This window comes from Numenius arquata, chromosome 1, assembly GCF_964106895.1.
Source record: "Numenius arquata chromosome 1, bNumArq3.hap1.1, whole genome shotgun sequence".
Lineage (NCBI taxonomy): Eukaryota > Metazoa > Chordata > Aves > Charadriiformes > Scolopacidae > Numenius > Numenius arquata.
In genome coordinates this window covers 124,563,725-124,578,339 of record NC_133576.1, presented here as the reverse complement: position 1 = coordinate 124,578,339, position 14,615 = coordinate 124,563,725, and the positions used below count along the sequence as shown (strand labels likewise).

Below are 14,615 nucleotides of genomic sequence, written 5' to 3'. Positions count from 1 at the left end.
TGGTTAAGTCTCTCTGAAGAAGTACTAATCTCTCTCTAAACAAGTACAAGACCAGGTGCACGTCTGGCATTGATTTTGTGTGGAAAAATGCCTATGGAGTGTGGAATGAGGGAAGCAGGGTTAAAAAAAAAAAACTGAGATTTTGTTTGTAAGGTACTTAGCCGTAGTATCAACCCCAATATGTAGATTTTCTGCGGTAGGCATCTCCAGCTCTGATTATAGAGGAAACGAATAGAGTAACTTCTCATTTTCATGTGGGGTTTTTTATTGGTTTGTTGTTTGGGTTTTTTTCCCCAACATGATGACTGTGTGGTATCTTTTTGGAAAAAAAATAGTGGTGTGTTAGGTCATCATAATTCCATCTGACCAGAGAACAGAAAAGCAAGGGGAGAAGGGATCAAGAAAATAAATAAAATCTTTGCAGACTTTCCCCGTCTCTGGTTTGATTCCAGTATATTGGGGTGGAATTGGTATTACTGGTCCTTAAGCAGTTGTCAATTGTATCTACATTTGAGCAATGACCTACAAATAGCAGTTGGCAGACTTCTAATTGAGGAAAATTTGCCAGAATTATAGTCCCATAAAGAGGAAAAAGAAGCTAGTCTCACATATAGCATCCTTGCCCTTCAAGTGCACAGGACTTCATCTGTGTTTCCAGGCTGTTGTATTGGTGTTTTACATTGTTCCTAGATTTGCTAATTTTTTTTTTTTTTTTAAAAAAAAAAGAAAACAAAGTTTGGGCAGGACCAGAAGCTTCTGGATACAGACTTCCAGGCTTGAACTGGTTATCTCTGGGCACAATAATTTGTACTTTCTGATGAGTTATCTGCATTTCAACATTGAATTAGTTGGTGAGGAAGGGTTACTATATACCTTTGTGAGAACTTACCTGACTTTTATTTATTTGCTTAGTCCTAAATATTTTTTTAAAGAATCTTATTTTGAAAAACACTTATTGTGTAGCTCGGTTGATATGAGTTAGCCTGGGTTTTTTTTAGTTTGCTTTTATGAAACAAATAGTATTCCACAATATATGGGACGGAATGTATTCCAGAAAATGAATCACTCATCTGTCTGTAGCATAACTGAGGACAAACAGCAGATAACTGGAAAATAAATATCTTTTAGACAGCAGCTGTAAGATTCATGTCTGCTGTCTTTACTTGGGCAAACATCTTCCTGAAGTTTTAAGAATTTTATCTAAATAGAGATACTGCACTTTGTTTCTGAGAATTACCCCAGGTTAGTTTCAGGTTTTTTGCCTTATAAAATGTTTGCAGCACTACAAACAACTAATATTTTTCCCTGTCAGCTGTAGTCAATTATTTTGGACAAATAAGCATTCTCCTCAGCACGTCTAATTTTTATGCCAACTGAGCCTGTGAATGCCTTTATTCATTCTGCATAAACTCCACCCTTGTCAGTCTGTTATATTAAAAATTGTGCCTGCGTGCTGAATAGATGACTATGCCACTGATTACTTGCACAGGGATTCTGAACTCCTCTGATGGAGATGATGCACCATATCCAGTTACTACTATTTAGCTGTATTATTCTATATGTGAAAGACATGCTAACATGAAACCCCACATCTGAGTGCCAGCTACTGACAAGAAGCTACAGAAGCTTCAAATACCTAAATGAAGGCAGTTGCTAATGAAATGTGGCAAATCAAACCTTGATCCAAGGTAGAAGCAAAGCTTTTCTATGTGTTTGTCTGATATTTGTCATGCTTTATGCTGGGATAAATTCCCAGATTGATCAAAACACATCTTAGTAAAGTCGCCCAAGAGAAATAAGAAAGGAATGAGGGGATGTCAATTGCTGTTTCAAACACCATTCTTTCTGAATCAAAGAAAATGTTAATTTGTGTCAGGAAGCTGAATTAAGTAAATGTTGACTGCCTTTGTAGCAAAGATCAAGTCTAAGTTACAGTGTAAATGAAGCAGGAACCCCTGTAACACTGGAGTAGTTTTAATGTATGTCTATATGTGGAAATGAATAGGAAATGAAGCAAGAAATACAGTGTTTGAGAAAGAATCTTGTCATGATTTGCAGAGATAATTACAGCCAAAAAGGAGATTGAATATAGCAACAGGAAAAGCAGAGTAATTATGCAGCAATTAACAGGAAAGCTGTATGGTTCTTTGAAAAATAACAGTCATTGGGTTAAAAATATATGCTGAGTACAGAAATGGTTTAATACTCAGTACATCAAGTATTTGAATTCATTTCCTAACATAAAATACTGTTTCTTAAAAAAAAAGTCTCATTTATACAATAAAATGTTATACATTTTATATATTAATTTTAATTGTTCGTATTTTTATCTTAAGTATATCCACTGAATTGAAGAAAAAAACTAATACACGTTCATTTCGGAGTGCAGGTGCATAGTGTCATAATGATAAGAAGATACAGATTTTAAGTTAATATTTTAAGGACTACAAATATCATAGGAGCCAGTAGAAAAATAGCTACTCCTAGATTTGCAAGAGAATTAGTTTTTCATGTGTCCTAAAATCTTCATACTCTGATAAAACTATTGTCTACTTTTATTTTACTGGAGGCAAACTCGGGGTTTGGTGGGTTTGTATGTCTTCTGATAATTAGTTAGCAACAGCACACTCAAAAGTACTCTTTCTGAAATGTAACTTAAAAATTCCTCTTGCAATCTGTGGAAATGTCTGATAGTGCTTTTTACAGTGAATCTGTCACACAGTGGCATCTTCAAGTGCATTAAAATGACAGCTGGGGGTCACCACAGTCAGGCATGGGACCCTCTTGTTGAAGAGAGAAAGAAGCCACCACTGTGTAGCCATGTCACTAAGTATAGTTATCAAGAGGTGAAATCTTTTGTTTAAAGCTGGTGGGGAAAAAATCAGCCAGATAATGAGTAAAAAATCTTTTGTGTTGTGATTCTAGACAGGGGTACCTTCTCTGAATTGTATCATTTGTATCAGAATGTTATTAACAACCATGTCTGTCCTTTTTGTCTTTCCTAAACATTAATTCTGGATCTGAGGTGTGCAATCCTTTAAATGAATTCACCGTTTAATCTAGATAAAAGATGGAGTAATACATGCTTCCTACTTCAGGCACTAGTTGGGCAAGTCAAGACTAGACTTGCAAGATGTCCTAAGATATGTCACAAGCTTCTCTCATCCTCTGCACTGCACATCCCCAGTGAGAAAAAATTAGGAGAGGGAAGAAGGCGAAGGACTGAGACTGCGGGCAGGAAGCCTGTCCTGCAGGTTCAGGTGGAGACCTCTGAGAGGATGCTGCCTTTCCCTCCTGTGCATGGGCTCAGAGATGACAAAGAGGGCATCAAATACTGATAATGATAAAGGACAGTAATCCTGCCCGTAGTAATAACTAATGCTTCTATGGTGCCCTTCATTCATTGACCTCTAATCGCTTTGCACATACTGATTAAAGCTATATAGAATCTAGGAAATAGATCAATATAATTTCTATTCATACATCTATACTGGCATATGTATCTATATGTATAAATAAATGAAAAAAATGAATTCTTACTAAGAAGCATTAAAAGCTGCTTAGCCTAAATGTTGTAAAAAAAACCCAAAACAAACCCAGCATCAAACAAAGCAAAGCATTTGAAAAGTCTAACATACTGTTTTCATAGTATACAAATACTACTGGTGAATGAGTAGGCTCAGATTTCTTCTTTGCTGTGTCGTGAAATGCCCGGATATGGAAACCTGTGCAATAAATTGTACAAAGATTATCCATAAAGCTGAGAATCATTCCAAGCATTCTGATCACAGCAATTGCCATTTTTGTTAATTGCATACTGGGCGCCCATCGTAGCAAGCAGCATAGGTAGGGATACAAACAGTCTTTTGTTCCCTTCCCTGCAGGAGCAAATATTAAAAGATATAATATTGATTAAGGAAAATTCCTATTAAAAAATGCAATGATTGTGTTACTAGTGTACTGTATCATTTTCTTTTAGGTTATTCAATACTTCAAGCTATTATGGAAAAAGCGGGACAAAATAGCTGGCAAGTCAGTGCCATCTGTGTGGAGAATTTTAACGATGCCAGCTACAGGCGGCTTTTAGAAGATCTGGACCGAAGGCAAGAAAAGAAATTTGTAATAGACTGTGAAATAGAGAGGCTTCAGAATCTCTTAGAACAGGTAATACCTGCTTTTAATGTCACTGTAAGCACATTATCTCCAGATGAGATACCATTGTTCATTGCGATTCGTTTATTTTCTCAATGGAAATGAGATTGCTTGCTCTTTCTTTTTGTTTTTCTTCATGGGCCTATGTTTGTACAAAGGGACTGCTCCCTTTTCTTTTCCTATATAATTCTTGTCTTAACAGCCAGCACATCAGGACAGTGAGTCCCCCCCAACTTTTGCCACTCAGCTGGTCTATGGGCAAAGGGTGCCAGCAGTCAGGGCACATTTGGCCCGGCATTGCAGCACCTCCGTGCCTGATACATCATGGTGTTGCTGAATTGCCAAGATGCCCTCAGTCCGTACCTTCATGGGGATAGAGCTCAGTTTTGTTTGAGGGAAAAAAAAAAAGCTTATTTGAATCCAGTATTACTTTCTGTTCTCCAAATACCATAGCCATGTATTTCTAGCCATAAAATGCTTTAAAATTATTACTACACATATTTAAACTGATAGTTTTATTACCTTAGCAGAGTATTTATGAACATGAAGAGCAGTAGAATAAAGGTGCTATTGAACTCAGAAGGAAGATCAGGTTCTTCCTGGAAAGCTGCTATTAGATAAAGAAAATACTGGTCAAGACAGACTGGCTTGCACTGGGTAGTACCTATACCAGTGTGTAAAGTGAATATAAAATCCTGCCACTCTGATGTGGCAAATCTATCTCTATATAGTGCTTATGTATGAGCTTTTTCTTAAATGATGCAAAAAAATAAAATAATGCTTTGAAAGGAGCATTTCGTCAAATGACGGGAAAATAACTTAGGGTTAACTATTTGCTTCTCGCATGCTCCCACATATTATGCCGATGTGGTGCAAGTGCACTGCTCAGTACCTGCTGCTGCTGCAGGAATTGCAGGGAATGAATGCCATCTGCTGGTGGTAGATCCTCCGCCGCCACACTGCTTCTCCTTGCTAGCACATTAGAGCATTTTGAAGATTTTGTTGCAAAAACGTTCGTGATGCATCTGCTACTGAAGTCACAGAAATATGAAATGTCGTTTGTGGTACAGATATGCATAAATAGCACTCATAGAAATATATACATCAATTTTGCTTTCACTGGCAGAAGATAAAGAGGGAAACTGAGAATTAATAGTATGGCTGATTTAACGAGGACTTTTTCTATGACTGTTGCCAAGAGAAGAATAGATGATGCCATACTACTATAGATATTCATTTGGCCATTTTTTTTTTTTTGATTCTGAATGCCATTATGTTTTAACACATGCTTTCTATAGCTTGTAATGAAATCCTCCCCCAGTTCAGCCTATGTTGTAGTAAAACAGAACACCCATTTGAGGGTCTTTTAAAATAGAATTAGAAAAATAATTTCTCTTTCAGCTCTGTGTGTTCACGTGTGTGTATGTACCTGATTTCTTTTACACAGCATGCAAATGTGACTTAGAAAAGGTGTTCTATATTACCATAGATCTTGAAGTACACCCACCATCCGGCGTAGGTGTATCTACTGAGTATCCACTCAGTTTCAAAGGAAAATGAAGTCATCCAGTACATGTTTGGATCTCACGTGTACATTTTATTTGCTTCCAGGAGCTGCTACTCGTTTTCTGACCAGATTGGCACCTGCATAGTCAGGTCCTTTTTAGGAACATGACCTGTGCTCTTTGTTCAGATCACACAGAACTGAATTGAATATTGATTTTAATGTGGTTAGGTTTTGACCTCCTCTGACTTCATACAGGTCTGGATTTTGCATGCCTAAAATAGGCACTTAATGCAGGCATAGTAAGTCATAAAAATGCAGCACCTCACCTCAACAGGCTGAATCAGATGTGGTGAGTTTGGCTGCCACCTCTACAGGGCAAGCTAACTGAGTCCTCTTTCTATTAACTGCACAGGGAGAGTGGTGGGTAGGAGTTAACACCTAACTTGCAACATACCTGTATTTTAGCCAGTCATACAAGCACTTTTAGGAAGCAATTTATCTCGCTACTGTCTAATATTGGATGGGATTAATTTTACCCTGGAAATGAGCTCTTCTTTACTCGTGCTGGTGTTTACTCACACCTAAATGTAAAGCCTTTGCCCTTAAATCTATGGTAATGAAGAGAGATAAAATGTTTTTTGGGCATGTGGGTTTTTCTTTTCTCAGTAGTGACTGCCCCAATATATAAACATATATATATTTACACTTGGCCTAATTAAATTGAATTAATATATTTCAGAATATTTATGTAATTTTTCCAGATCATGTGAGTTCTCTTCTTCCCCAACATGCCTGGATATCCTCTCCATCCTTCCAAAGGAAGACACTGTGCAAAGAGGAATGGCATTATAGCCAAGCTAGACAAAGTATGCAGAAGAGCGGCAGCTTTACTCTCCATTGTGAAGGTCCTGGTATTCCTAGACAGGCTGATCTGCAAGTAGGCCTGGGGTACTGGTCTGGGATTCCAAAATGAAAGCACTATATCTTCAGAGATCAAGTGCTACTTACGGATGGACAGTCAGAAACAGCCTCGGACAGAAAAACATTTAGTCTGCCAAAAATGGGATTGAAGCAAAAAAAGTCTGGCTCAATGTAGAAAATGCAAAATAACAGCCATTTTAAAATACCAGCCGCTGACTTTTTCCCCACTGCATGAAGGCTTTAATAACCTGTAGCAGACAGGCAAGGTGGCTTCACAAATGGACTAAAAGTTGGCGTGCTCTTCTCTGCATACACAGAGGAATTGATTAAGCTTCAGTGACTCTAATTAACTCAACTTCTTTCCTGCCTAGTTCTCCTGTAATTGAGAGCCTAAGTTGTGACTATACTGTAATACTTTGCAATGTACAAGTAAATGTTCTGCAGAACATTTAGGAAAAGTAATTAAATCTCAGTAATGAGACTGTAACTCAAAGTGCTTTGCCCTTAAATCTATGCTAATGAAGGGAGAAAAACTGGCTTGTGGGCTTGTGGGTTTCTTCTCAAGTGACTGCCCATATATATACATATTCACACGTCTCATGACTGTGGACCTCAAGCAGTGAATGCTGGAGACTTTTTCACTGGCTGTGTTCAAAAAGTGAACATGTGCACCGCTCCCCTGCCCATACCTGGTGCCCACTTATCTGACCTGGTGTCTGCTTACTGTCATCTCCCGGGTGCCCAGCTCAGAAAATGAGCACCTTGCTTTTTCCTCATTTCTTGTGCAACTTTAATCTTACAATTTTCTGTTTCCTTTTGTCTCATATATTTTTCTTAGTTCATTAGTTTTTCTCGTTTATTTTCTCCTCTCCGTGTGCCTTGGTGTGTGTAGAAGCTGCCTCCGCACTCCTTACCTGAGGCTTGTTTTCAGGAAAAATTTCTCTCCTGGAACCCAATGATGTATCTGAAATCCAGACTTCCCCTGTGCACAGTCCAGGATGTGCATTTTTCATCATATGATCTTCTTTTCAGGCTTTTTTGTTGTTGTGGTAAGGTTGATGTTTTGGGCAAGGACCAAACATCTACTCCTTTTAAGGGTGAAGAATAGAGACATGGAGTTTTATTTTCAGATTTTCATTCTAGAAAGGGAGAGTAGGGCCAGCATCAAATTCAGGAGATGCATTCAGCCTGCACACAAGTGTTTATATCTGATTTGCTTGAATTGCTCGCTACTGTCTTAGCCTCACAAAAGGTTTCAGATCTTACCTTTCAAGGCTCTGCCGAGACTTACAAGACTGTGATGCTTTTCTTAATACAACTGTGCTCCTCTTCTTTGGTCATGCTCACCCATACAAGAACATACAGTCTCCAGCAGCAACCAGACTTATTTGGGGGTGATTGGAAACATTTTGCTTGATTTCTCTATTAGCGCCAGCTGGCATGGCTCAGCTCAAAGCCCTGTTTGAACACAACACTGGAGCAAGACATCAATTTCTGCAGGGTCATAGAGTTGTTGCCTTGATTCATCAGTAACACAGACAGTGCCTTCAGCCTGTCTGAGTCAGTAGGTCTCTACCTACTCTTGAGAACCTGCTGTAACTGGAAGCATACCAAGGAATTTTTTGCTCTTTTTTATACTTCATTCTCAGGATGATGAAAGAACACCCTACCTTTTTTGTATCTTACAATAGCCATAACCAGGAAAACCTCTTTGTTACCTGTGAGTGAGAATCCCCATTTACACTCCTCTGGCAGACCTTATCATCCTGCAATCCCAGACTCTGAAAGACAGACCACAAACAGCAAGACTTTTGCCATAAGTGTTTCCTTTATGTGCCCACTTTAAGTGGTGCACATGATTTGCCTTTGGGGAAGGCAAGCACATCGTGACCCATTTTAATTTGCCGATCTAGACCTGCTGTATGACTGGGGGTGGTGTGGTTCTGGATGTGGACTGCTCTCTTGCCATGGCCTCTCAGGGCAGCCTTGGTAGCACTGGTGCTTTGCGCAGCTTTGCAGGCCTTGACACAAGGGGATGCGGTGCTTGGCATGACCACTACTGCTCACCCCAGGAAATAACCCCCAAACAGTGTGTTTCAGTGCTACACAGGAACAGCAAAAGCAGTAAAACAAGGACAGAAGGTATCTCTGCACATGGCAGGAGGGTTGAAACTAGATCATAGAAACATAGAATCATAGAATGGTCTAGGTTGGAAGCCACCTTTCAGATCAAGTCCACCATTAACTTAACAATGCCAAAACCATCCCTAAACCACATCCCTAAGCAACACGTCTATCTGTCTTTTAAATACCTGCAGGGATGGCAATTCCACCACTTCCCTGGACAGCCTGTTCCAATGTTTGATGATCTTTAAGGTCCCTTCCAACTCAAACCATTCTATGATTCTAAGATTCTGTGAAGATCTATTCAGTGTCAGCTTTCCTCAGAACTTCCAGAAAGTGTGTTTCCATGTTGGAGAAAGCACATCTACTCTTAACAGTCATGGAGGACTCTTTATGCTTCACAGTATGTTTTATAGATCTTCATAAGTGATCTCACTAAATTTGATGAAGTTTCTCCCCAGTTTACTTACCTGGACCTTTGTTTCATCTGTTCATACAAAGCCATAATAAAAATATGCCATGTTTTTAATGAAAAAGTAAACTATGGTAGTTCTTTATTTGTATTACACAGATACTAGAAAGAGAGACAAGGCCCCATTTTCCTACATGCATAGAGTTAGAGATTGTTTTTACCATTACCATTCCAGTTTACTGGGACAAGATAGAAAAAAAGAGCTAAAACAAAGACACAGAAAGATAAAATGACATCCTCACAGTTTTATATAACAGATATAGTTTATATACCAGAATGAATTTCTTGTGATTCATATTCTTCTGTCAGGAACCGTTATGTCCTTGTTTATCAACATCCCTTTTTTCACGACACTTTCAGCAGGTGGTCTTTTAAAAGCACACAAATACTCTGTTTGAATCAAAGGATGAAAGTCAGTGGGAGAGAAAATTCTCTGCTTGTGTGTGTCTTCTTTCCAAGTTATGTTTCTAAAGTGCTCCCCTGAATTTAATACAAAGAATTTTCTGCTTAAGATGCAGATACTTGAAACACATTGTAACGTCATGATTTCCATTGCCTACCGACTAATCTGCTAATACTGGCAGCAAGCAGTACGGCATCTGAGCAGTCTGGGCCAAAGTAGTCATTTACTGCATATGGCACAGCAGGAAACAGGCCCATGTATTTCTTTCACTTTTCACTAGGAATTTTCCTTCTTTTCATACTATTTCTTTTCATTATATTTTTCTTCCTGCATTCTAAAATAGTGTATCTATTTGGATTTCTGGCTTATTCACTGAAAATCAGAAGTCAAGTCAGCCTAAGGATAAAGGGTGTATCTAGCAAAATTAGAAAATCATTACTTTGATCTTATTACCTATTTACTGAATTTCTGTTTGAAATACAGCACTCATGTTTCAAAATAAATAAGCCTACAAAAGAAATGTGTTTTAATTTATTACTGAAAAAGCCCCAAAAAAAGTTAATACCAGATACTATTTAAGCTGAACTTATGAAACCTCAAGTCAGGCTTCCTAGTTTGACAAAATTATTTTTATTTTTATTTTTCTTCTCATATTATTTTATTCTCAAACCGGGACAGTATGTATTTGCTTAATTTGTATCAGTGCAATCTTAAGCAATCCAGAAGCTACATATTAGCAGAACAAAGCAGTATTTAGAATTACTTAAAGAGTAAGAAGTGAGGAGTGATACCCGCTTGGTTTTTGTGGGCTTTGTTCTTCTCTTAGACCACCACTACCACCCACACCATAAAAAACTTCTTCCCAAAAATGTACTGACCAAGGAAGAAATAGCACTCTCTATGGCTAATCAAGAAATATGTGCAAGTAAACTGACCAGGTATTACCCACGTGCCGACTAGTAGCTGTCAGACAGGAGGTGTAGTGCCCGGGTGCTTCTTATCCCTGCGGTGGCAAAACCATATGGGTCTTTGTTCTCCACCCAGCGGCCAGTCCTAATAAGGACCATACAGCCTTAATGTCTTAGATGTTCTAGATATCTTAGAGGCATTGTCTTCCTTTCAAATATAGCTGAAATTGCTGAATATGTTAAAAGATATTTTACTGGAAAATTGATAGACAGACCCACAGACTGCACCCCCAGTAGCACAAATATGATTTCCTTAGGAAAGAGGACTACAAATGTATAGCAAAACACACACATTTAAGGAAATACCGTGTCACTCTCTTCTAGGTTTTACTTCCATTTATTTAGTTGGAATGATTTACCTTCAGTAAATACATGTCATAGAGTTCTTTTGTTATTTCTTCGTTTGCTAACTTTCAGGCAAGAGTAAAGTGTAATAAAATGATGAGCTTGTGGTCAGATTTGAAGAATAACAAAAAATCATTGTGAAGATTTCAGTGAAAATGTTATTTGTTCAATCATCATATTTGTTCTTTTTACTTCTTCAGACACTAATAACGCTTATTACTAGAGATACAGACTGTCATTTGCTCAGCGATAGCTGATCTCACAGCTATTACTTGCAGTTTGTTCAGTACTCAGAAGTGTGTTCAGCTATACAATGAAGTCAGTGCTCCAAATAGATTTTACAATTAAGCTGAAAAGTGTAATATCAGAATCATTTAGGCTATGATGGATCGTTTTGTTAACTGTAAATACTTTAGCCCTTTTCTTTTGGCCTTTCATTTTTTTTTTCTTTTTGCTGTTGTTCTATATTAAAAGGACATCTAAAATTATATAAGGAAGCTTTCAAAAGTGTGAAATGCTGAAGTTGGAGGTTAACAGTTATGATCCCCCATTTCTTTTTCTGCCAGAATTCTCATTGTCAGCACATATTAAACACTGCAGAGCAAATAAGGTACCAGAAAAAGAGTGGACTCTTACAGTTCTGAGTTTTGTTTTTAGGCAGATTTTGGACCCAGTTTTGAAATTCAGGCTGTGAAGCACTGACATGAACAGCTCTATTCTGCAAACAGAATAACAGAATATTTGGGGTTGGAAGTGACCTCTGACGGTCATCTGGGCACTCCCACTGCTCCAGGGGGCAAGCTTAGATCAGGTTACTCATCTAGTCAAATTATGAACACTTCCAAGGATGGAGATCCCACAATCGCTTTATGCTCTCTTTCAGTACTTGACTACCTCATGGTTAAAAAAAATAATCCTCATATCTAGCTGGAATTTCTTGTGTTGCAGCCTGTGTCCTTTGCCTTTTGTCCTGTTGTTGTGTAATTCCAGGAAGAGTCAGATACTCTCTTCCCTACACCATCCCTTCGGATATTTATACGTATTCCTGAGATCTGCTTGAGCCTTTTTTTCTCCAGGCTGAACAGTCCCAGCTCTCTCAGCTTCTCCTCGTACAACAGATGCTTCAAGCCCTCAGTCACCTTTGTGGCCCTTCTCTAGACCCACTCCAGTATGCCCGTGTCTTGCTTGTACTGGGCAGCCCAGCACTGGACACAGTACTCCAGATGTGTCTCACCAGAGTTGAGCAGAGCGGAAGGATATGTCCCTCGACCTGCTGGCAATGCAACCCAAGAGGCTTTCTCTGCCATCAGGGTGATTGACTGGCTCATAGTAAACTTGTCTACAAGAACCCCCAGGAGCTTTCCTGCAAAGTTTGTTCTTACCCAGTGTGTCCTGCTGTGTTTATTGAGTCAGGCTGAGTCTGGCCAAAAAATAAAGCACAGATCTACCCAGGTGAGCTCATTTGTTTCTCATTACTCGGTTTGCATGCCTACAGGCAGCTCTTGAGATAGAAATACCTTATGAGTGGGTGAACTGTGTGTCATCTTGTGTAGAATCTTACAAACCCATAATGTGCTTGCATCAGAAACAGCTAGAAGGAATACCAGGGTGATCAGATGAACCTCTGTGCTACTTTAAGTGACCACATCTAAAAAAAATCCTTCACTAAACCAGGCAACATGCTTCTCCAGTATTTTGGTTCCTCATTCTCTGCTACTAAATACTCTTCTACTTCTTCCTAGTTTCTGATAGTGCTCTTGGGCAGAATTTTACTAGGAATTGAGTTTAACTCTTTCTTCGTAATGGCTTTCATGCAAAGCTCGACAAAGCAAACCGAAAAACACAAGCTAACTGTCATTGCATTTGCATAGAACCTTTATGTTTACTTCTTTCTGAAAGAGCATATTGCTACTCCTAATTTCTGTTTTCTCAGGCTTTTTCATATGCAGCAACATCTACAGTGTTTGTTTCTATATTTGTACACACAGATACATACATAAACACATGCACATGGACATATACAGGATTCTATTCACAAAAAAATTATGTTTCTCCTTTCTGCAAGAATGGCAATGGATTTCCTTTCTTCTTCCATCTGTATCAGCTCCGTCATCTCCACCCGTCTCCATCTGACAAAGTTAAAACCTCAGCACTCTGTGTGTTAGAAGTCTTCCACGGTGTCCACTGTTAGCAGCATTTTCTTCTGAATTTTGCACAGTGGATCAGTTTTGCTGTCAGAGATCAACAATCTGGCTCCTGGTCTACCAGACAGGCTGATTCCAGTCTTTTTTTTCTGCTCCCTTCCCACTCCTGCCCATAAGAATTAAACAGGGTGTTTCCCAGTGGACAGCCACTTTCCTCAGCTCTGTCAGTGCTCTGTATCAGCAAGATCAAACCTTGCTGCTCACCCAGGGCTGTATTTGCCTTTAAATGCAGAGCTGAAAACTGCTATGCAGCATCTGGCACATATTTAATGCTTCAGTGTACACAGCTGAATTGATACATAATAATAAAAAGAATGTGCATTGTACTTTGTAATATTAAAAATTAAACATGGATGTAAAGTTGTCACATAGCTCAGTATCATTAATCTTATCTTGTAAAAATTACAAGCCAATAAACTGTAATTAATAAAAGTCAACAATACTTATTAACAAGCATGATAGGGATATAGCTGCACAGTGTCTTGGACGTTGTTCATAGCTGTCTGACTAACACAGTTTTTCAATGTGTTGTTTGACATTGCTGATCCTCAGCTTCCCCAGCCTGAAAGAGCTTTCAGATACGTGGCTGAAAAGTAACGTGTATGTGTTAGATCTCTCTGATGGCTAAGATGGAGAAGGCTGGCTGAGCAAGCTTGATTATTATTATTACCATCAAAATGAAAGTAAATAAACATGTGAATGGTGAAAAGTGCAGAAGTTCACATATTACACTCCTTCTTGGTCTGCTCCTATATTTTGCCACAGGAGTGCTAAACCTGAAAAAGTAATGTTTGACTGCTAAATTTCTCTAAATTGATCAAGTTGAAAATTTTGCTGGTTTTATAAACGTGGGTTTTCTCATCTTCACTTCCAGTGTGTCTGCTAACTGAAGCTATCAACTGGCATTTTTGCAAATAGTGTTGAGATTGATTTAAGATAATAATAATGAATTACAAAATAATACTTCAACAAATTACAACAAAATGCTTACAGGAAGGCAGAAGTTAAGCAGACACATGAACTGAACAGAGTATTAGTTCAATTGTTCCTCCACAATTTCTTCTTCTTTTCTGTTATTCATGAACGCAGCAGCGCGTTGGCACAAAGGATCACTAGCACAATGCAGACAAGTGCTCATCAAGAGGTTGCATTGCTTTTACATGTAGTTTAGTTGTGTAATGAGGGTTTCTTTATACCTTGAGTCAGAAATGGCATGGACTTGCCTCATCTCTCACCATCTCCAGTTCTCCTGTGTATCTTTCAATTTGCATGAACAAAATACAGGTTTAGTTCTGCTCACACAGAACCACAGGAGCAAATCATTAGCCAAAGAATTTGGTATGTGCACAGCACACAGTAATTGGGGCCAGTAGCAGCGTTGTTGGAGTTACACTGCTTCAGGGCCATAGTAGCAGCATTCTGTGTATCTCATGTTAGTCCCAGGGGGGTTGGGAGATTCATAAAATGCCTTTTCCTCATCATTCCTTTCTCTCCATGCTTTTTTCCCCTAGAGGTCTGT

General features: G+C 38.7%; 1 protein-coding gene across 9 annotated transcripts in view; it reads left to right on the top strand.

The window, feature by feature from the left end:
* GRIA4 (glutamate ionotropic receptor AMPA type subunit 4) overlaps window positions 1–14,615 on the top strand; it is a 237,436-nt gene that overhangs the window by 136,743 nt on the left and 86,078 nt on the right. For all 9 annotated transcript variants that reach the window (XM_074169091.1, XM_074169068.1, XM_074169083.1 and 6 more), the window contains exon 4: window positions 3,980–4,164. In XM_074169091.1, coding sequence (XP_074025192.1) covers window positions 3,980–4,164 — 185 coding nt within the window. The remainder of the gene's footprint in view (window positions 1–3,979; window positions 4,165–14,615) is intronic.